The sequence below is a fragment of the Poecilia formosa genome, unplaced genomic scaffold (genome assembly GCF_000485575.1).
Source record: "Poecilia formosa unplaced genomic scaffold, Poecilia_formosa-5.1.2 Scaffold526, whole genome shotgun sequence".
In the NCBI taxonomy this organism is placed as follows: Eukaryota; Metazoa; Chordata; class Actinopteri; order Cyprinodontiformes; family Poeciliidae; genus Poecilia; species Poecilia formosa.
The window spans coordinates 267,477-290,460 of NW_006800465.1; the positions used below are offsets into that span (position 1 = coordinate 267,477).

Sequence of the window (22,984 nt, forward strand, 5' to 3'; positions counted from 1 at the left end):
AAAGAAAGTTTGATGCCTTCCTTGATGATGATTTTGTTCGCCGTAGGTCTGTCACGTTAGCAAAGTTTTCTAGATGATAAATATTCCCAGAAGAAACAATAATATTGTTGTTTTATACCATTTTCAAGTAACATAATGGAAGAACACATTCTGAAAGATCAATAAACTTTAAATTCTAATGAACTTTTAACGCTGGAACCGAGATGTATCCAAAATAAACAAACAAAACAACATACATATAAACATGCAATATAAATTTCTTTATATTTTGCAAATAAAAATTAAATATAAACGGCAATTCTGTATCTGATCTGATTTCATTGTAAAAAATGTTTTAAAATATGTGTTTTCATTTTGTTGCTTGAATATAAAATGACTCCAAAACTGTCACTGCAAAAAATGCAAAATCTTACCAAGTATTTCTGGTGTTGTTTCAAATTCCTAAGCACACTTGAATTGGAAAAATGTCTTGTTATAAGTTAAAAATATCTTGTTATAGGAAAGTTTTTATCAATATGAAGTAATTACTGACTTAAAACAAACTCTTAAAACTCACTGTATTTTTACTTGTAAGTTGATTTTGCCTTATTTCAAGTGTAATAACATATTTGCTCTAGTAACTAGACCGATATTACTCGGTAAGATTTTATGTTTTTGCAGTTTGTCCTCCTCAACTTCCTGATTGCTTCTTCTTCTTCTGCCTCCAGTTTGTCGCGCTCCACCTCAGCCAACAACTGGGTGGCGATGGATATGACCGACGTCTCCAGTCAGAGGAAGTATTACATCAACGTCTGTCGGCCCATCGTTCCCGTTCCAGGATGTGACCAGGACGCGTCGGTCTGCCAGATGAAATACATAACAGAAAAGGTCTGAATTCACCTTTTTCTTCACCAAATATTAGTAAAACTTGAAGTTTTACTACAATATTTTGTGGTAGTATAGTGATAAAAGTGTTCATAAGTACTATTCATTACTTTTTTAAAGTAAAAACACAAAAAATGCATTTGAAAAATATTCCCATTTTTAATATCCTTTCATAAATGATTTGTGTCACTAAACTGCACACAGTAACTACATTTAATCAAATTCTTTCATATTTATTGTCAGGCTGATTAATTGATTATTGTAATAATTGTCTACTATTTAGGTAATTGAATAAAAAGTGGAGAAAATACTAAAAATAATCCTAACAGTGACTGATTTAGCATAAGCTAATGCGCTAACTTGAGCTCGAATTATATTTGTCTTTGAAAGACGACAACCCTCAAGCAGCAATTTCATTTTAAGAGCTTTAGAAATATTCTGGAAAAAGTTATTTAGGGGAAGCTAAGTGCGTTAAACTAAGTGAAATGTTTCTAAAGTCAGTAAGCATTAGCTCTGCTTCTGGTGCATCAGCGCAAGTTTCCCCACTGCAGCTGAGCATCGTAGCCTTTTGTTAATCGTGTTTCGCCTTCAGGGCTCGCCAAAGGAAGTGGTGTCCGTCAGCAGCATGGGGAAGTCCAAGAGAGGGCCGATCATCGAGGCCCGGGACCGACTGCTGCTGGAGTTCACAGACGGTTCTGTCTGCATGTCGGAGGGCCAGAAACTGTCCTACACGACGCTCATCCACCTGGTCTGCCACAGAGGAGCCATAGTAAGTCCAGTCTGTCATAAAACCGACCTGTGGATGTTCTCCATGAAGCTGGATGTGATCGTGTTTCTGCTGCTCACTCTGAAGGTCAAGTCGCCGCAGTTTGAGTTAAACCAGAACTGCACTGCCATCTTTATTTGGGAGACCAAAGCAGCCTGCGCCATCCAGACCGTCGAGAATAACGTATGTTTGTCCCACATCCTCCTCGTTTTCACACCTGCAGCAAAGATCACCTTTTCACTTGAAGGTAAAATGTTGAAAGATGTTGATTGCTGGTATTTTTCAGACTTGTTCGATTGTGGACCCTGACTCAAATTTCAAGTACAACCTCCAGCTTTTGGCCTCTAAGGACGGATACCGGACAACTGCTAACGGCAAAGACTTCCTGGTAAAACACTGACTGGTGAAACTAGCAATGTTTCTGTTGCTCAATTTCACATTTCAAAAATAAAATTGCTTTACGGAAACACACTGATTTAATTGTTGAAGCTAGGGTAAGGGGATTTTCTTTTGTTCAGTTTATTTTGCTAACCTCCAATGGAGTCACATGATCAACAGCAGGATGTTGCCGCTGGTGCAAACCACAAAGAAGACAACAGGAGGATAACTTTAATAACTTATTCACTTGTGATTTTAGTTCCATTTCTTATTTAATGAAAACACATCAGTTGCGAAATTGTTTTTCACATTAGGATATAGACAAAGCTTTGAGCATATTTGTAATGAAAACACAGCTTCTGATGCGTCATTTAAATGTTTGTCACAGTGCAGGATCTTCTAGATCATTTTAAAACAATCCAGGAATTCATTTGATAATAGAAAGTTTAATTTTTTTGTTAGTTTTTCCTTATTTTGTCTTCCCTCATTTAAATGTAAGAAAGCAAACTACACTCCCTTTATTATGAGATGTATCCAGGACTCACATACCTCCTGTCTGCAGCTGAACATCTGCGCAGACGCCCCGGGATGCGGGTCGAGAATGGGTGGCTGTGAGCTGGACAACGGGCAGCCGGTATCCCCAGTGGGGCTGCAGAAGACCCTGAAATACTCCACTAACGGCGAACTACAGCTGACCTACAGGGGGCGGCTGGATGAGCAAACAGGTACTGAAAACACGTTTTATCTTTATGATAGATGTAAAATAATGGTAATTAATTAAAAACTGGATTTTAGTTTTAATTTCACAAATGATTCTGGTTACTCAGCATTTTCTAAAATACTCAAACCAGCAAAATTCAAAGTTATTTAAAGCGTAAGTTGATTTCAGCACATATGGAGTCCTAAATGTATTGTTTTTTTATTGAGTTTTATTTTTTAAACCTTTATTTCATCAGGTAAGATGGTTGAGAACAAATTCTCATTGCTAAGGAAGCACCAACACATCGAACAGCAGAAAAGCTGCTGCCTTGTGGCTGACTGGTTTCCCGTTTGTAGTCGAACAGGAGGCCAGGGAAACATAAGAAATGTGGAAAAACATTTTAAGAAGCTCCATGATTTGTAGTGTTAAAATTCTTATGAGTTTTTCTTGTTGCCGTTTTCTCCAGGAACCAGAGACACGTTCATCGTTAACTTTGTGTGCGACCCAAACGCTCACCCGGGCTCAATAATGCACGTTCATGAGGAAATGAGTTCTTTATCCTCCCATGTGGTTCATAACGTCCTGTTTGAGTTCTCCACCGCGCTGGCCTGCGTCCCTGCTGCGGTTGACTGCACCATCGCTGGTAGGAGCGCCAACACACTTTATTCCTTACTGGTTTGAAGGCTCACGTCTAAATTGGCTGCTCCAATAAATCGATTGCTAAATTAGTTGACAATGAATTCAATAATTGATTAATCATGATTAATTTTATTAACTCGATTGTTTTTCAGATTCCCGTGGAAATGAGTATGATCTGAGCCACCTGGCCCGAGATGAGGACGACTCTCCGTGGATCCCAACGGACGCCGGCCAGTCGCGCAGATTCTACATAAACGTCTGCAAGCCGCTCCCGACTGTGGACAGATGTCCAGGTTAGGACAGCAGGACATTCTGCTTCCCTCCATTTTCCATCTTTTGCCTTTGATTTCAAACCTTTTTCTCGTAAACCTCCTCCTCAGTGGGTCCTCTCGGAGCTTGCGGTGTGATTAGTGGGAAAGGTCTCAACCTGGGATACATGCAGTCCAGCCCGCAGGTGGCGGAGGACGGCTCCATCAGCATCGTGTACCAGAACGGAGACAAGTGTGGCAGTTCGTCCACTTACTCAACGCGCATCATACTGCAATGTGACGACAGTCCGGTGAGTCTTTCCAGCTCCAGTGAGAGTGGAAATACAGTACTGTCTCTTTAAAAACTCGTAGTCTTCCTGAAACTGCCTTCAGGAAGTCATCACAACGTGGCTCCTTTACTAACCTTTTAACGCATTTCACTGAGAAGTAGTTCCTGTAATAATCTCAGCTGATGTTTAGTTCCACCAGGTGTTTGCTAATTGCTTCTGGCTAGTCTGAAGGATCTGAGTGAAAGAGTCCACAAACAATGCACAGTTAGTTAAATCCGTGAATAGACGCGGGCCTATTGTAGTAGCAAATTTGGCATTTTTTCTCCTGGAAAATTCAATTCAGCATCTTTAATTTGAGTGAATATTGTTGAATAAATTACCACATACCTCTGCAGAAAACCAAAACCGATCATGTAGCTTTGCTTGATGCATGGCCGTTTTCTTCCAGGGCTCCCCAGTGCTTGACAGTCTAGACGGTTGTGAATACATCTTCCGCTGGAGGACGTCGGAGGCCTGCCCCATCAGGAAGGTTCAAGGTAAAACCAGGTTTACCTTCCAACATTCAGATGTTTTCAATCCAAAGGATTTACAAAACTTGAAGCAAGAATCGTCTTTTCTTTGCAGGGGATAACTGTCGAGTTCGTGACTCCAAGAGCGGCTATGAGTTTGACTTCAGCTCCCTGAAGGACAGAGATTTTGCCGTCACTGGTGACAAGTACATTTACCACCTGTCGGTTTGCAGCCCACTGCAGAAAAATGTCTGCTCCGCCAAAGACGGAGTGTCGTCCTGCCAGGTGGCTGGAAAAACTCAGAAGGTCGCTGGTAAGGACGTGTTGATGTATTCCGATTCTTTTCTGTTCACAGTTTTTCCTCTAACCTCTTGTGTTTGGTTCTGTAGGACTGTCCAACCAGAAGTTGAGTTTCGTCGGGGATCAGATCCTCCTGAACTACACCAGTGGGGATGTCTGCCATAAAATCTATAATAGATCCACAGTCATCAGCTTCTCCTGCAACCCTGACAAGCATCCAGTAGGTGTCACCAGTTCTGGGAACATTGTGGATGAAAATGATTAATCTGATTAATCGTCAGCTAATTTAGTAATCGATTAATTAACTGGAATGTAACACTTCCAGTTAAAAATGCCGTTTGCTGAAAGAACGACACACTCAGAGCAGCAATTAATACAAAACAGTACAAAAAATACACACATTTTTGCATTTAAGATAAAAACGAAACATTTTGTCTGTAAAAATGTTCTATCCTGAACTCCTTAGCTGTCATAGTTTTAGCTTTATCTGGTTCAAATTCTGTAAATAATAAAAAAAATCTTTATCCAATTATTGATTTATTAATTTAAATGATAAACAGATCAGCTGTACACTGCATTGATAAGTCAAGCAGAAAGAGTTGGGCTTTTCATATGTTGATGTTGGAAAGATTTTTTGCTGTGTTCACTGAGGTATTACTGTGTTACTGCATTTTAGGTAATAAATGTTAATTATCTTATTTACTAAAGGATTTAAATATTTGTTTGCATCTTTTAATTAATTTCCAATATTGTATAAAAAAGGATTAAGTGGTTAAATAAGCAATCTGTACTGTGGCCAATTTTTTTTATCCGATTAATTTATTAATCATCAGAAAACTCAGTTACTAAAATAATTGTTAGTTGCCGCTCTAATATTTATTCTGTTTAATTATGTGCTAGGATTCATTTATGATTGTTACATTTTTGTTTTAAATACTTAAAAACGTGTGTTTGGGATTTTCCGTCTCCAGGGAGTACCAGAGTTCATGAAGGAGACTCCGGACTGCACCTACCTGTTCAGCTGGCCCACTGCGCTGGCCTGCATCCCAGTCAAAACCACCAGCTGCTCCTACAAGTAAACATGCATGAAAGGCATTCTGCCTCATCGCTGTCAGCACATGGTGATGAAACCGGGATAATCTGAAATGACAGGATCGACCACTAGGGGGCATAAATTAGCTGGGCTGTGACTAAAATAGGATTATTTTTCCCTTTTTCCTGTTGCAGTGGAACAAAAGTTATATTTTTAAATATAAGTGGATAAAACTCTGGCAGTGTAGTAATATAGTGAACTGAAAAGAGGACTGTTAAAGATTATATCACTCTTAGCGAACAGATGAAACTAATTTTCTTCATGTTGGTTCTAAATAAAAAAAAATGACAAAAGAAAAAAATTTTAAAAAAATTACAGAAAAAAAAAACATTTTTGGGAAAAAGTTATTTCATTAATTTAAATAAGAAAATAATTTTTGAAAGTATAATTTTTTAAAAATGATTTTAGTTGAAAAATAAAGTAATACAAAAAAATTACAATATTTTGAAAATATAAAATTTATCATTTTTGGAGGTGTATATGTGTTTATTTAGTCATTTAATTGATTTAATTATTTCAAAAGGATTAAATAGGTTTAAATATATATATTTTTAAAGTTTTTCCAACTTCATGTTTGAGCTCAAAACATTTTAACTTTTTTTTCTGTCCTTGACTTAAACAGCGAGTTTTTCAATAATTAATTTTTTGAAGAAAAATCAAATACTTTAGATCTTGATGCCAAAATAAGTAAGTGACTTAAAGCCAAAAACGTAAAATTTTGCATCTTTTTGTCTCATTTTATCCTCAGCGACGGTCAGGGCCACTCCTACGACCTTTCCCCTCTGGCTTTGGACTCTCAGAACTGGGAGGTGGACGTCTCGACTCAAGACCCAAGGAAAATTTTCTACATCAACGTCTGCAGGTCGCTGGTGCAGCAGGGAGGTCCGTATGACTCTGAAAGCATTGCACGTTCACTAAACACCCAGAAGTCAAACACTGAGGGTTTGCACGTCGCCCTGCAGGCTCGTGGAAGTGTCCTTCCAGCGCAGCGTCCTGCTTGAAGGAAGGGGGCGACTATGTGAGTCTGGGGCAGCTGACGTCCGGTCCTCAGCTGGACAGAGGCATCCTCAAGCTGCAGTACACCGGCGGCCATCGCTGTCCGGACGGCAGCAACAACCGGAGCAGCATCATCCGCCTCCAGTGCGACAAAGACAAAGTGGTGAGAGACGCTGCAGCCTCCAACTACACACCTCTGGCATTATTCAGATTAAACAGAAATCGCATCTGTTTGGGATTAACGGCTCCAGAAGCTGCGAAGGACGCGCAACTCCACTCAACGTACTTATTCCCCAGATGATGCTGAATTTTTAATTTTATACACAGTAGGTTAAAATGTGCAAATTTATTCTACATCTGAAACGTTTACTCGCATAAATCGTGATTAATCGGATAAGTTGTGATTAACCTGATAAATCGTGATTAATCGGATAAGTCGTGATTAATCTGATGAATCATGATTAATCTGATAAATCGTGATTAATCAGATAAATTGTGATTAATCGACTATTGAAATAAGTGTCAACTAATCTAGTCACTGATTAATTAACTGGAGCAAACAGACTTAAAAAGGCCTTTTGTGTAAAGAACAAAATATTCAGAGCCAAACGGTACAAAATATATGCATATTGCATTTAAAATGAATTTTTTTTTTTTTTACTTTTCTGTATGTATGTTCTAAACTCTGAGTGCTAGATTTAGCTTTATCTGGCTCAAAAAAGAAAACAGTTATTAATAAAAAAATAATGTGAGTTTTTCACATGTCAATATTAGGAATCTATTTTTGTAGCTACAAATGATGAAGCTTTCACTAAAGGAATGCTGTCACTGCATTATAGGCTATAAAATGTTTATTTTTCTTATTCAAAAAATGAATTATTGATTATTTGCATTTTAATGGGACTTCTAGTATTGTATAAAAAGGTTTGAGTGGTTAAATGAAAAATTGCTGAATGTGCCGATTATTTGATTAATAAATTCCTAAACTAATCATTAGTTGAAGCCCTAATTCATTCAGTGGTTCTGCCAACAAAATACTCAGCTGATGTTTTATTCCAGTTTTCTAAACGGGGAGTAAAAAGCATTGGCTGTACTCTTGTGTCCCGCTCAGGACTCCAGACCCATCCTGATCTCGGTGATAGAGGATTGTGTCTACACCTTCCTGTGGTCGACGGCTGCCGCCTGTCCTCTGAACACCAGCCAACACATCGACTGCAGAGTTACCAACCCCGCTACAGGTCATTCTAAAAACGATGCCTAATCTAATGAAAACTCAGAATTCAGGTTATCAGAACGGTGCAGCAAACAGGCAGTTTCCATTACAGATGTGCACAAAACTTTGCTGATATTAAGCTAATGTAAAAAAAATAATAAAATTCACAACTGCTTTGTTTCCATTAAATAAGAAACTAAGTTAAAATCACATGTGAATAAGTTTGTTCACGATAAGTCATCCATCTTTCTCTGACCACTTCCTGTTGTCTTCTTCGTCTTTTCTGCCAGTATCAACATCCTGTTGTTTCCATAAACACAAATTTCAGTACAGCTTAGGCAGCCTCCATGCCAAACTGCATTACTGCAATAATTCATGCAAAAGTCGCCTCTGGTCCATCTGTGCTGTACAGCACACAGGCAGACGTTTTGTGTTAAATATCTTCTTTTATTATTCTTAGATAATCCAAAATATTCAGCAGCTGCAAGCCATGATTATCAAAATGAGCATGAAATAAAAGCTTTGGATAAGTCAGTTTGTTCATTCCCACTGTACATATTATCAGAGTTTCAAAAGAAATTCACTTCAACAATGTTCTTGTTTTAGATTTGATCCTGACATTTTTCCCATGTTGATTATTTCTGCCTCCTCCAGGTCATTTATTTGACCTGAATCCATTGAAGAAATCTGAAGATTATGTCGTCTACGATCACAACCAACCGCAGAGAATGTTTCGCCTGAACATCTGTGGGGAAGTGACGAACTCTGGATGCAGTCCAGGAACCGGTATGTGTCGAACTGAACGCTTAAACGGCCAGAGAGACAGAGAATTACTTTAATTTTTAACAAGGAAGTAAAGAAATGAGGTTATTTATTGTCTCCTGTGCTCAGATGTCTCCAGCCACTGCTGGTGTACAATTAAAATATGTCCTGCAGGTCGCACCTGGTTACCGTTTACAGACTTTCTGCATCATCACTGCGTGCAAATACATCAAAACCCTCTGAAATTATTATCCACTCTTCAACTAGAAAGAGTTTATTATAACCGCTGGAGAGCCTGGAGATGTTTAAAATGTAAATGTTTTATACGAGGATGTGTTGATGTTAAATTGTCTGTGCAGCCGTCTGCATTAAGGGGGGGAACACGGCCATCAGCGGCGGTGAAGCGAGCACCAGGCTGTCGTACAGAGATCACGTGTTGGAGCTGACGTATGAAGGAGGAAGTCCCTGCTCTGCAAACCCCAGCCTGAAGCACAAGACCATCATCAATTTCATCTGCAGGTATTTTTCCTGCTACTCCTTAATTTGTCATTATTTTAGTAGATTTTCTGTCTGAATTAGAGCTGCAACTAATAAATAATAATCGATTAATCTATCGTTTATTCTGATGATTAATTAGATTTAAAATAAATCGGCATATTCTACCGCATTTAACTGCTTAATCCTTTTTTAAACAATATAAGAAAAATATTAAAAGATGAAAATAGACAATTTGGCAACCATTTTAGTGCTTAAAATGCAATAACTGCTTTTCTTTGGTGAATTTGAACTGGGTGAAACTGAAAAAACGCCACTTGAGGAGTTTTGGGTAAAACTTGTTCACAGACAAAGATTTTTTAATCTTAAATGCAAAATGTATATTTATTTTGAACAGTTTTGGCTGCTCTGAATATGTTGGATTTTTTTCAGCAAATTGCCTTATTTTGAGTCTGTTTACTCCAATTAATGACAAATCGATTACTAAATTAGTTGACAGTTAATTACGATTAAACTGATTAATTGTTTTAGTCCTTGTCTGAATTAGGCTTAAGACTTACAGCCCATTATTTTATTATCGGAGTTGAGCCAAAGTTAGCTTACTGCCATATTGCTGGATAAAAACATTGAGGCGTCACAACGATTCAATTATTCAGAAATTCATCAATGCATCACAATTCACAAAGACTTTTTGACGATACTTGGAAGATATTCGTCACAAATATATCTAATTTCCCTTTGGGATTAATTCAAGTTGCAGCCATGGCTTCCTGTTTCTCTGAGATCTGGTGGCTTTTTTTTATCTTGACACCATGCATATTAAAACAGACTTTCATAGCAACCATTAACATTTATTTTTTCCCTCTCTGTGTGATTGTTCAGGCCTTCCTACATGAGCTCCACCTCAGAGGAGCCGGTCTTCATCAGCACCAACGCTGAAACCTGCACACACTTCTTCTCCGTCCACACAGCGCTGGCTTGTGAACAAACTGTACGTGTTCTATGGTTTAGGTTTTCTGGCTGATAAATTGTCCCATATGTTGTTGTGCTAAAAGATAATATTGTTGTTTTGAGACTGTTTTCAAATAATGCAGAGGTGATGTCATGACAGTTCAACTGTCATTCTCAAAGCTCAGTAAACTTTCATTTCTAGCAAACATTTGATGTTGGAACTGGAAGGAATTTTAAATCTCCAAAATAAACAAACAAAACAACAAATAAATTGCAATCTTAAGTCTCTGTAAATTAAACTGTCAAAAAATAAGGCTACTTGAGACCAAGTAATGAAGACTTTTGTCATCCAGCTTTTGGTAGAAAAGAGACAATAAATCATGCAAATCATCATTTGATTTATTTTTTATTACGACAAGCTTATTTCAGATCTGTTTAAAATAAAAAAATACAATTAAATTTTAATAGTATTGACTGTTGGTTGCATGATTTTATGGCTGTTTATTTTCTATCAAGTCTTGCTTAGAAAATTATTCATCAAACACTGGACTTAATGTTTAAAGTGGAGATTTATCGCAGTGGGTTGGTGGATGCAGCTGTGCTGTGAAATGGGCCTGACGGTGTTCTCATTTTAATTCTTTTTATACGATTTATTTAAATCACTAGGTGACCTGTTCGGTCCACAACGGCTCTTCTCTCATAGACCTGTCTCCTCTCATTCACCGCACTGGATACTACACCGCTACAGGTGGGTTTGCTCAGCTCTACCTGCTATTTAACTCATTTATTTGCCTCTTTAACTCGGTCTTCTTCTCCATTCCTGTCCCATCAGATGATGAAGTGGACCAAAACGACAACTCTCCTGACTTTTACCTGAACCTCTGCGAGCCTTTGAACCCCATCCCCGACGTCGCCTGCCCGCCTGGAGCTGCGGTCTGCCTGGACCCCGATAACGGGCCACCTGTGGTGAGAAATCTGGCACCTGACCTGGTTTTTATACGGCATCAACAACACACATTCTGTCATCACTTTATTTATAGAAATCTTTCAGCTCTGTAAAGAAGGGAGTGCACCGATGAAACGGCCTTCGTTTCTGTATTCACATTATTATTCAGCTTGAAAAGAAAAATCACAAGACATTAAATTAAAAATAGTCAGAAATTTGAGTTTCTAATAAAATGGTGCATCATGACTCAACATTTCTGAGGTTTTTGAAGCAGCTCATTCTCCAGACACCAAAAAACATCAACTTATTTATGCTTTATGATTTTTTTAAGTCTTAATTGGAGTTAAAAACACAGAAATACAACTGAATTTAGGGGTTAATTAGACATTTTAAAGTTTAACTTTGTCTCTTATTTATTTATTTATTTTTTTGCTTTAATTTTCTGTGATTCTGTCTGTTGAAGGATATCGGCCGCTCAACCTCTGGCCCACAGATGAACAACATAACAGGTGAAGTGTTCATCACCTACCAAAGCTCGACCCGGTGTGCAGCAGATCCTCATCAGAACTACAGTTCAACCATCGTCTTCACCTGCCAGAAAGGCGTGGAGCTGGTCCGTCTGCCCTCTCTCATCAGAAATAATCCCATCCTGCCTCCCCGTCTTTAATCTCTGAATGTTTTCCTCCAGGGTTCCCCTCAGATGCTGAGGCTGCAGGGCTGCGTCTACCTGTTTGAGTGGGCGACTCCCATCGTCTGCCCAGATGCGACTCAGACCAGCGGCTGCCAGCTGAAAGACTCGCAGCTGGATTTCACGTTTGATCTCAAATCTCTTTCCGGCGAAGTCCAGGTGAGGATCAGCGGCTTCACGTTCCGGTTCCAGCCTGCCTGGGTTCAGAGATAAACACCTTTATTCTGCAGGTGAGCGGCTCCTCCGGGACCTATCACATCAACGTCTGCGGCTCGGTGGCGGAGAAAAGCTGCAAGCAGAGCGCGGTCTGCCTGGTTCCGGGTTCTGGTTCAACGATGCCCGCTTCGTCGTTCGGCATCAGCAAAGCCATGACGATGGACTTCAAACACGAAAACCAGGCGGTGCTGATGCACTACGGAGGAGGAGATCCATGCCAAGCCAGTACGGAGACGCTTTGGTCCTTTACGACACAAAATCATAGATTTATAAACTATTTTTTACAAAAAGAACCAAAAACTATAAAATATTTTTTTAAAGAATTGTTGTGCAGCATTAAAGCTAAACAAACTTAAACTCTAGTGTTATAAATCCATATTTCAGCTGCTCAAAATCCTTTAAAGTGCTTGATTTCTGTATAAAATCCTTGAAAGTTTTCATATCCAGACTTCACAGTTTTATAATAAAGTGCAATCTAATTTGGAAAACATTATTTACAGTGGAAACCAGATATTTTCATACACCTAATAAAAACAAACAAATGTTTTTAAAATCCAATTAATCCTTCAGTTTTTTAGGTCGGTTACTAAAATTAATTCAATTTGCTAAATGGCAGAAAATATTTTCAGAGATTTTTTTAAATAACTTTCTTTATGTAATGTGTTTGTTTATCTTAACACAATATTTATTATTCCTAATTGCTCAATTATTTGTATTGTAATTAGAATATTTTTTGTTAAATTTGTGGGTTTTTTTCTTGGACCAGTCAGATGTTTAGTGCATGTGTGAAGGAGACATTTCAAAACATAAAACTTTGCTTTATTTTTGTCTTCATAGAATGTAGCAAACTGCCATAAGACATTATTATTAACAGTAACAAATAGGTGAGTTTTAAAGAATTAAAACGGTCTCTTTTTTAGTTCAATTCTTTGTTTTTATCTCCAAACTGCAGTGCTGGAAAAGTTTGACAGCTTATCTTGAAAATGGTTTAGAAGTGCCTGAATTTTACTGTCTGAAAGTGTTAAGACTGCTTTTACCTGCAGCAGGCTGAGCGCTACTGTAGCAGAAACATCAGATTACCTTCTTTTGTGGAGAGAAAATGTACCTGCCTCAAAGATATCTGGAGATGTGAGGCACTTGTGAAAGAAATTGATGGATTCCCAAAATATCTTGATGATGATCAAAATGCCAGAAACCAGTTAAAGAAGCAGCTTTTGTGTCTTTAGTGACCACCAACAATGAGACGTGCGTGTTCCCGTTCACCTACATGAACAAGTCGTACAGCGAATGCACCAAAGACGGAAGTACGGATGGCAAGAAGTGGTGTGCCACAACTTCCAACTACGACAAGGACCGGAAGTTTGGACAATGCAGCGAAGGTGAGAGTTTTTCACTCCCGAACGCCGGAAAGGACGGGACGTTCTTTAACGCTGCCAAAAATAAAACATCTTCAAATCACATAATGCACTATTTAATAGATTTTTTTAATTTAATTTTTAACAGAATTTGAACTAGGTGAAGCGAAAACTATTCCACATCTGTAAATGTGATCTAATTAACACCAGTAAATGTGTAGCAAAACTTTATAAAAACAAAAGTATTTAAAATCTTTGTGCCTTTTGTCAACATCGTTTTCACATAGTTTCCAATTTGATTTTTACATGCAAATCCAAATGTATTCAACTCCCTTAGCTTGAGATCATCTAAATAAAATCCAATGCAACCACTTTCCTTTGTAGTTACTGCAGTGAAATACTCAGAGGAACAGTGGGATCATATCAGAGCGGCCTAGTCCAAGTTCAGATTTCTTCTTTTCCAGACACCATGTCTCAAATGTAAAATTCTCCTGTTTTCTCTTTCAGTGCCAACCTCCGCGAAGCGTCAGTCGTCCATCCTCTTCACCTGCGAACACTTTGCAGGCCACGGCACCCCGGAGCTGCTGTCCGAGACCAACGGCTGCCTGGCCACGTTCGAGTGGAAAACCAGCGCCGTCTGTCCTCCAACGAAGATGGAGTGCAAACTGGTGAGCCAGCATCATACGTTCGACCTGCGATCCATGTCGTCCCGCACCAAGCCGTGGAAGTTCACCAGCCAAGGATATTCGTAAGTTTGTCATGCCTTCGTCTTTTTAGGTCTTTGTATTTAAATTTGACCTATGAATAGGTCAGGATTTGCCTGCAAAGCATGTTTGTTACATTGTTTTGCACAAAATCGTTCTTAGATAATTAAAATTTAGTTCCTCCAACTCAACGTTTACTTTTGTACCTGATAATGGCTACAAACAGATGCACAGATATGCAACCTTACATCATTGAAAAGCATTAGTGGAACCTCCTGCACAACCAACAAGAATGCAGCAAGTGATTTCTGGATGGTCAGTCAAAAAAACACTCGTCTTTTCCAGCAGCCGTTATACGGTTGTAAAACCAGCTGACCAAACACACTGGAGCTCAGCCTGGGTTGCTAGGTGACAGAAGGTTTTTGAAATGGCTCATTTTCCAGACACCCCAAAATATTAATGTATTCCCAAAAATGGCTGGGTATTTGTTTTTTTTGTTTTTTCAAGTATTTGTTTTTTTTTAAAGCAGTTAAGACCCAAACGGAAGAACAGAAACATTAAAGCAGTTCATTTTGCATAACTTTAAATATTTATTCAAAAATCTTTTCAGCTAAATAATATATTTAGTATTTCCTGCATGCTTTAGATCACGTGTATCAAATTCAAGGCCTGTGGGCAAAATCCGGCCCACTGTAGCTATTTTTGTGGCCCAAAAAACTTCAACATAACAGCCACATGCTTAATTCAAAATGTGAAAGGATGTTAAATATTATTGAATTTTAGACATTTTAATCAAATAGAGAGAAATCTGTGACATCTTAAACGTCTCACGACGATCTGAGGACATCCGTGACCTTGACGTGACCCCTGGTTTCAGACACGGCCCGCTTTAACATTTATGCTTTAAACCGATGAGTGATTAACAGACCTCTGCAGAACTTAATGACTCACTGATGAGGTCCAGTTCATCTGGAAAAATGTTCGCACCACCCCGACATTTCGTCACAATTAGAAGCTTTAGTAGATTTATTGGTGTTTCATATGAGACTTTAATTCAGAGTTTAATTAAGTGGAAGGAGAATTAATTAATTAAAACCTTACAGGAGGAAATCTCTTGGCTTTAACTGAACAGTTGTTGTACTTCTAAATGCCAAACTAAGAGATTGTGACCTATGAACCCAAACTCTTCATGGCAGTCTGAACAACCCGATTCTGATCTTTTCACAACAAAAAAATAAATTGGTGCCATTTCCACATGTAGAACTACATCATATCCGATAGTTTTCAAAGCATCTCCAGTCACAAGCTGTCATGTCGCATTTCAGTCAAAATTTTATGTCATAATTTTGCAGACAACAGAAGAAGCCAGAAGCTGTAAATCCAGATGTAAACAACGGCTGAAGCTAACGTCCTTAGATTTTTAAAATACATTTTTAAATGTTTTAAGTCTGAGTGATTAATGGAGCATTTAGCAACATTGACGATATAAATGTGGATCTCTTCCTGCAGGTATTACTTCAACCTGTGTCAGGGAATCCATGGTGGGCTGACCAGCTGTCCAACGGGGGCGACGGTGTGCCGACACTCCAAGTCCGGACAGACGGAGACCCTGGGTTGGGCTTACACCCAGAAAATGGGCTACACTGGTAGGAAACGTTCAGACGATACCTGAACAGAAACATTTTAAAAGTAGTTTTCGAGCCACGGTTCAGCTGTTTTTCTAAAGTTTTGTAAATGTCAAGCCTCTTCATCAGGTTTGCTTCCCTCCACAGATGGAAAGATAAGCGTGAACTATTCAGGCGGAGACGATGTGTGCGGTAACGGTTTGAAGGCCAAAACGGTGATCCAGCTGAGCTGCGGCTCCACTGTGGGTCACCCGTCACTCCTCAGGTAAAACACCGCAAACACGGATCTTAAACTCTTCTTTTACCTGGAAAACTGTCAGACACGTCACGCTAAGGCGTGATGTAAAGGAAAATATTTATGTTTTGGGACATTAAGAGGCTGATTTGTTCAAGTCAGTTGTGATATCTTGGCTTCTACCTGTGATGCTGCAGGCAGTAATTTCCAGATCTGTAGAAATCTGGAAAATATTTCACTCCTTCATGACTTTCATCTCTTCCTCACACGCAGACTTATTTTCTTATTCTCTCCTTTCTTTGTGTCAATCTGTTTCCTGTCCTTTCTTCCTTTATTGGTTTCCTTATTGCTTTCTTTCTTTTTTCCTTTGTCTCTTTTTCTCCTTTTTTCTTTTTCTTTCTTTGTTTTTGCTCTTATTTTTCTTCTCTAAAATATTTCATGTCCTTCCTTGTTTCCTTTTCTTCTGTAAAATGTCTTTTTTTACTTCGTTCTTTTCTTCCTTCCTTCACTCCTTGAATCATTTGCATTAAAATGTTTATGAACATTATAAAATAAACTCTCTCTCCTCTTTAGCTCAGGATTTATCTCGTATTTCATTTTCAGGATGTTTATTATGAACTAAATCTGAATAATTTCCTTGCCCTATAACATATATAATATATAATTTCACCTGATATTCCCCACCGTGTCTGAAGTTTCGCCTTTATTCACTGTAAATATGAACTGTAAAGTCCTCCATGACGGTTTCTGTTCTGTGCGTGGATCAGGGTCGACACGGCGACCTGCGAGTTCGTGATTGGCTGGGAGACTCGCCTGGCCTGCGCTGTGAAGCAGCAGGAGGTCCACATCGAGAACGGGATGATAAAGGTTCCCGACACCGGAACCAGTCTGAATCTGGGAGAACTCTACAGCAGGTAAGCTGAACAAAGATAAAAACATCTGTAGTGTTTCTGTTTTAGCTTCATCTGGTTCAAATTTTGTTTAAAAAAATCTCTTATTAAGCATCTTTACTATCCAATTATTAATTAGTGAATCTAATCAACAGAACTTTACACTGTTTAGATGAGCCAAGCAGAAAGATTTTCACATTAGAACATCAATATGATAGTAATTTTAATTATTTTTATAAAGTGCTTCAACACGACAGTTGCTGTGAATTGGTGCTATATAAATAAATTAAATTGAAGTATTTTTAGCATCAAAAGTGGACTAAAGGAATGCTGAAATGTGTTTTATTTTCTGCAATAAAATGTTTATTTTCTTATTTAGTAAAGGAATTAAATTGTTTATTGCATCTTTTTATGAATTTCTAATATTGTTTAAAAAAGAATTAGATGTAAAATCTGCAGAATGTTCCAATTGTTTTCATCTGATTAATTAAATTCTAAAACAATCGTAACTTTCAGCCCAACATTAAATGTGGAAACTATTTATTTCTGTCAGAGCGCATCAGGCGTCTGGCGACATCCGCACCAACGGCGACCGTTACATCTACCACATCCAGCTGTCCGGCATCACCAACAACTCCCTGCCGAAGTGCCTTGGCGCAAACATCTGCCAGGTGAAGCTGAACGCAGACTACAGGCGCAAGATCGGCTCCTCTGACAAGGCCAAGTATTACATCAAAGGTAATTTATGTGACTAACACCAAAACCGGGCATTGTTGTAGAAAAGCTGGTTCCTCTCAAGTTTATTTGGATCAGCAGCATAAATGCTAATCCTGTTAGCATTGTGATTAGCTTCTTTAAAGCTCAGCTTTGCAAAGTTTATCTAAAATAAAGGTGTTCAACTTTGGATCCGGCCCAAATCAATAATCTGAAGTGTCAAAACTCAGGAGTTTTTAAGTGAAGGCTGCCAAGAATTTCAAGTTCTGATAAGTAAAAAGAAAAAAAGGCTTTTAGAAGCACTTTGATTAATCTGCTTCAAACACTGGAACAGCCACTAGAAAAGGAAGAGATGAACGCCTCACTGTGGCTCGGAGTCAGGAAGTATTTAAATTAAACGTCCGTGAAAATCCTGAGGGACGTTTGGTCTTTTAGACGAACATATGAAGCAAACAAAAACAAGTTATTAGCAAAGCTATAGAAAGTCTTTAAATGTCGGGTCTAAGGCCTTTTCTTGGCGTCTCCAGGAGGAAACCTGGACGTTCTCGTTCCCTCGGACTCGAAGTGCCACGGCGAGGAGAACAGAACCGTCTACTCCACCATCACGTTCTACTGCAACCCGTCGGTCGGCGTCGGCATCCCGGAGTTCCTGCGAGAGACGGACGACTGCCAGTATCTGTTTGTGTGGCACACAGAAGCCGTGTGTGGGCTGATGTGAGTAAACGTCTCCCGACCTCACGCCTTTGAGGGTTTTAGAGGTTTTACTCAAACGGAGGTCGATTTCCTGCAGAACCGTCGATCGTCAGACGTCGGACGGCGACATCGATTCTTCCCACCGCAGCCAGACGAGTGGAATAATGCTGACCGTCCTGCTGGTGGTTCTGGTCGTCTGTCTGCTGGGATATCTGCTGCACAAAAGAGAACGACGGTAAGTCCTGTTCAGTCCGCCTTAATCGACCTGCAGTTCGTTTGTCTGGGAAATCCAGTTGGTTTATTGAAAACGAAAATGTAAACAGATACTCTGAGGATTTAAAAGCCAACACTGAATCTTTAACACAAAAAAAATTGTTTTTTTAAATATTCGCTGTTCGCTGTAGGTGTGAATGTGTAGTTGAACTCTTAAACTGGTCCGCCTACAAACCTCAGTCTGTTTGGTTGAAGTGAACTCTGGTGCGGTTCGAGTGCTGATGTGAACGCCAAGCGGACCAGAGACCGCAGCTCAACTCTGTCAGCTCAGCACATTTTTGATGTTTCAAAGCCTTGCTCAGTTTCTTCTTCAGAGGTTTTCATGCAGCGCCCCCTCAGGCGTGGAGGGGAACATTTTTTTTCAGTCAGTTTGGTTTGACACGGTGTGAAAGCGAACCGTACCAGATGAAAATTGAACAAACGTTACAACTTTGGTTGCAATATTTGATTACGAGGCTGTTTTAGAAAACAGCCTAAGCAAAAATCTGTTTTGTTTCTTCTCTCTCATCAAACATTCCCCGTCTCCTTTCAGGGAGCTTGTGATGCAGAAGGTCGCCGGCTGCTGCAAGAGAGGAAATCAAGTCTCGTATAAATACTCAAAGGTTCGTTCTGGCCGCCTTCAGAGAGCGCAGGAGTTCTCAGTTTGCTGCTGCTAAATCCGCCCTTTGACCCGCAGGTCAACACGGATGAGGAAGGCGGTGAGGAGGAGATGGAGTGGCTGATGGAGGAGCTGGAAACTCCTCTGTCTTCTTCCTCGCACCGCGGGAGGAGTAACCATAGCAACGGCCACATCAGGACCAAGCCGGTGAACACGGACGGGCTGCGCTCGTTCTCTCTGGACGAGCAGGACGACGACAGCGAGGACGAGGTGCTGAGCGTCCCGGGCGTCAGAGTGCTGAAACCGCAGGCGGCGTCCAGGACTCAGCGCAGCGCCGTCCTGCAGGTCAGAGGTCACGCCAGTCGACTGGTCGTTTTTTAGAATTAGAATGAATAGATCTGTTTTATAGATTGGACACATATCACCAATACCCAATCTAGATTTTCTTTTTCAATGTCGGAACCGATACAGATATTAAAACAAGAATTACATCGTTTTTTACAACAATTTGTGAGACAATTTACCGTCTCCAAAGCCTCACGGCGTGTTTTTATTTTCTGTTCCAGGAGGAGAGTGATGAAGACCTGGTGGGCCTGTTGGAGGAGTCGGACAGGGCGAGGAAGAGCAGCAAACCTCGCAGCCGGAAGCGTGAGGACGACGACAGCGACGAGGATCTCCTCAGGGTGTGATGAACCGCCTGAACTCTTCTCTCAGTGAATGTCTCCAAGACGGCAGCGGCGAAACCAACAGATTGCGTTTTTTCTCCCCTCCGCTGCGCCTCTTCTCGGCCGATTCGGACTCGGACTGCCGGTGTTGATTTTAATTTATTGAGAGGTTCGTTATTTAAAACTGTTCTTCAGGCCTTTAGTACCTGCGTCTCTCAATTAAACCCTGATTGCACACGTTCCTCGGTGAGAAAACCACAACTCTTTATTTTTATTTTTCAGTTTGGGATAAGGTCGTGCCATTAATTTAGCACTTTGATGAAATCAGCACAACATTTGTTAGGTTTTTTCTTTAGGAACGTGTTGGGAAGCTGGTGAAACGTTAAGGGACAAAGACACTGTTTACAGCTGCTAGCAGAGAAGGTTTTTTTCTTTCTTTCCCCTTAAAAAGAAAGTTTGATGCCTTCCTTGATGATTTTGTCTGGTGAACAGGTGTTTTTGTAAATGGATGATCGTGTTTTTTTTTTTGTTTTTTTTTATTTTGTTTCTCGACTTCTTTGGCACAAAAGTTTATTTTATGATTATTTAACTGATTTTCTGTACGACGGCCTTAAGTGGGAATGGACGGTCGACTGAAGGGAAACTGGAGATTGGAAGCCATATTTCAGTCACTAAACTAGATTTTTTTCCTGCTCTTTTATGTTATAAACCCAACTCTAGTTTGCAGGTCTTGCTGATGCTTCTGCTTCAATATGTTTTAGATTTTTCAGTGTCAGAGTTCACACTTGGCCAAAAACATACAGGATTTAACTTGCATCAGTATTTGTTTGGTGTATGAGATAAAACCAATCTGCAGTGTTTCCTTACACAGTCTTTGGGCAACGTGGTTTGCCAACTAATCAGTGCTCAGATGTTCTAGTTTTGAGTAATTCCAGGATTTAAAATAGTTCATATTTTCTTAAACATCCTCTTTTTTTTGTCCAAATTACGCCATTAAATTTAAGAAAAGTAGCAACTCCCACAAAATGATAAAATTAAAAACACAGGTCAAACAAGAGTTTTAATATTTTTTTGCAAATCTAATTTTTTTCAATTTTGCTAAAAAAAAAATAAAATAAATAAATAAATGATAATGAACATCTAAATCTGATCTGAAATTAATGCAAAAACTTTTGCTTCATTTTGTTGTCACTGCAAAAACACAAAACCTGACCAAGTTTTGTCTAATTTCTAGCACAAATACATCAGTATACTTGAAATAAGACTTAACTAACTTGCATGTAACTTTATCATAAAGATGAGAGCTTGAGTCAATAATTCATTAATATTGGTGCTATTTCCACTAGCAAATTGTTTCACTTATAACATTTTTCCCGTGTCATAAATCCACTTGTAGATATAATCTACCGATGGAACTAGAACTTTTTCATCAATATTAAGGAATTATTTACCTAAAACAAGCCCTTATATCTTTTTTAGTTTTTTTTAGAGTTTAGACATGAATACTTGGTAAGATTTTGTGTTTTTTGCTGCGTCCAACTTGCAATCAGAAACAGGAAGTGGGTGTAGCAGTACATATAAACCACATGTTGATCTGGGTTTAGAGACAAAAACCTCATTTCAAACAGAAAGCAAACTTTATTTAGGAGCCTTGTTGCTTATCAAAAGTTTACTAATGTTAGACACAACCAGGCATAGCAAAGTGCTTGATTATATGACCATTTGGCTTGCCATACTCCCAACATACTCTCCTTTGTAACCATTGGTTACCAAAAGCTCTGAATGTTTCAAAATAAATAAAACAAACATCTGTCACCATTAGCTGATGTGATGTTTGCATTGCTTTGGTGTGGAGAGCTTTAGATTGGATTTTCATTTTTTCCCAGCTCGGCTTTCCATAGTTTTATGCTCTTTCTGTCCAACTTTGAGGGATTTGGGACAATCACATGTACTGCTACGCCCCTAGAAGGAGTTTATCTTCTCCTCTAAAAATACAAAAATTATTCTTCTTGATCTTCAAAACACTTGAAAAAACCTGATAAATAGAAACAGAATTTATTGTTAGCTGCATTTATTACTATCATCTACCAAACACAATCTATTTGAGACTTTCTGTCACTTCCTGTAACAAACACTGGAACAAAGTCTAAGAGTGTGACAAAATTATATATATTTTAAGTGCAAATTATGAGAGAAATTTCTTTAGGATTGGACTAACTGGAGTGTTCAAGCTTCTGTAGGTAACCTTTATGTCAGGTTTTTTAAAGTCTAACAGTATGTTTATGGATGAGTTGAACAAAAACAAACCGCAAACACCCGTCAGCGCTCCTGTTTTTATCATTTATATCAAATATCTCATTTTAAAAATCTGATTTAGTCCTGGGAGAGAGAGACGATGTGTGGGTTTTCCTCAACATGATTTCAGATTATCAAAGGTTTCGAAGATGAACTTAAATTATTAAACTGTTGATTTGAAGTTACATCAATGTAAAATTAAAAAACAGCCCCAGTTCAATCACTTGTTGATGAATTCTGGTTTGAACTGTTGTTTTGGGAATTTTGTAACTTTTTCCTGTTTTCTGTTGCGTCCTTTTCTTATCTGCATGAGACTGTTCTGTCCTAAACGTTCTCCTGAACTTTCTCATCTGTGAAACTCTTTCAGGTTGAAATCTGAAGTTAAGAGAAAGCGGTGACATAAAAATTCCCTGGGATGATGATTCGGTACTGATGGGGTTCGTTATGTTTGAGTTGGTCTGAATTATGTTTTCTGTTTGCAGCTTTTTCTCGGTTTTCTTATTTAAAAACAAAAAATTGATGTAAAGAATAATGCATTATTTGAATAAATAAGAGATCTACACTCTGTTGTTGAAGTTTCATCTCATCTTAATGACAGTTTTTATGAAATATTCCTTTGATTTTTTCTTACATTATTGAACTTTGTATGGAGCTATATTGGGGCGATAAATTTTGTGCACCAGAAATAACAATTTGAAACTGAAGAAGTTTTAAAACTGTAAAAAGGATGTAAAACTGTTAAAAATGTCCAAAACTATTTTTGGAATCAAGTTTTCTTTTTTAGGTTATATGGAGCTAAATTGGGGCCATGAAATGTATTTTAGAAATTTGAAACAAAAAAAAATTTTTGAAATTGGAAAAAAAAGATTGGAAACTGAAAATT

General features: G+C 38.7%; 1 protein-coding gene and 1 long non-coding RNA gene across 2 annotated transcripts in view; one reads left to right on the forward strand and one right to left on the reverse strand.

Annotated features, from left to right (window-relative positions):
• Window positions 1–20,622, forward strand: part of LOC103129229 (cation-independent mannose-6-phosphate receptor) — a 40,252-nt gene extending 19,630 nt beyond the window's left edge. The window contains exons 18-51 of the mRNA XM_007540244.2: window positions 708–867; window positions 1,457–1,633; window positions 1,718–1,813; window positions 1,917–2,018; window positions 2,571–2,733; window positions 3,175–3,351; window positions 3,500–3,640; window positions 3,728–3,906; window positions 4,334–4,421; window positions 4,510–4,707; window positions 4,784–4,914; window positions 5,666–5,769; window positions 6,536–6,669; window positions 6,750–6,946; window positions 7,895–8,021; window positions 8,651–8,782; window positions 9,118–9,277; window positions 10,136–10,244; window positions 10,871–10,952; window positions 11,037–11,170; window positions 11,614–11,763; window positions 11,839–11,997; window positions 12,069–12,279; window positions 13,281–13,433; window positions 13,917–14,157; window positions 15,623–15,759; window positions 15,886–16,003; window positions 16,741–16,887; window positions 17,417–17,601; window positions 18,105–18,291; window positions 18,368–18,505; window positions 19,076–19,145; window positions 19,220–19,486; window positions 19,708–20,622. Coding sequence (XP_007540306.1) covers window positions 708–867; window positions 1,457–1,633; window positions 1,718–1,813; window positions 1,917–2,018; window positions 2,571–2,733; window positions 3,175–3,351; window positions 3,500–3,640; window positions 3,728–3,906; window positions 4,334–4,421; window positions 4,510–4,707; window positions 4,784–4,914; window positions 5,666–5,769; window positions 6,536–6,669; window positions 6,750–6,946; window positions 7,895–8,021; window positions 8,651–8,782; window positions 9,118–9,277; window positions 10,136–10,244; window positions 10,871–10,952; window positions 11,037–11,170; window positions 11,614–11,763; window positions 11,839–11,997; window positions 12,069–12,279; window positions 13,281–13,433; window positions 13,917–14,157; window positions 15,623–15,759; window positions 15,886–16,003; window positions 16,741–16,887; window positions 17,417–17,601; window positions 18,105–18,291; window positions 18,368–18,505; window positions 19,076–19,145; window positions 19,220–19,486; window positions 19,708–19,830 — 5,077 coding nt within the window. The 3' untranslated portion in view covers window positions 19,831–20,622. The remainder of the gene's footprint in view (window positions 1–707; window positions 868–1,456; window positions 1,634–1,717; window positions 1,814–1,916; window positions 2,019–2,570; window positions 2,734–3,174; window positions 3,352–3,499; window positions 3,641–3,727; window positions 3,907–4,333; window positions 4,422–4,509; window positions 4,708–4,783; window positions 4,915–5,665; window positions 5,770–6,535; window positions 6,670–6,749; window positions 6,947–7,894; window positions 8,022–8,650; window positions 8,783–9,117; window positions 9,278–10,135; window positions 10,245–10,870; window positions 10,953–11,036; window positions 11,171–11,613; window positions 11,764–11,838; window positions 11,998–12,068; window positions 12,280–13,280; window positions 13,434–13,916; window positions 14,158–15,622; window positions 15,760–15,885; window positions 16,004–16,740; window positions 16,888–17,416; window positions 17,602–18,104; window positions 18,292–18,367; window positions 18,506–19,075; window positions 19,146–19,219; window positions 19,487–19,707) is intronic.
• On the reverse strand, window positions 59–22,850 carry LOC107834124 (uncharacterized). The gene is made up of 4 exons (XR_001659909.1): window positions 21,966–22,850; window positions 9,973–9,980; window positions 7,815–7,820; window positions 59–69 (listed from the first exon to the last, which is right to left on the reverse strand). It is a non-coding gene; the product is annotated as an uncharacterized LOC107834124 (long non-coding RNA).
• Window positions 22,851–22,984: the final 134 nt, after the last annotated feature.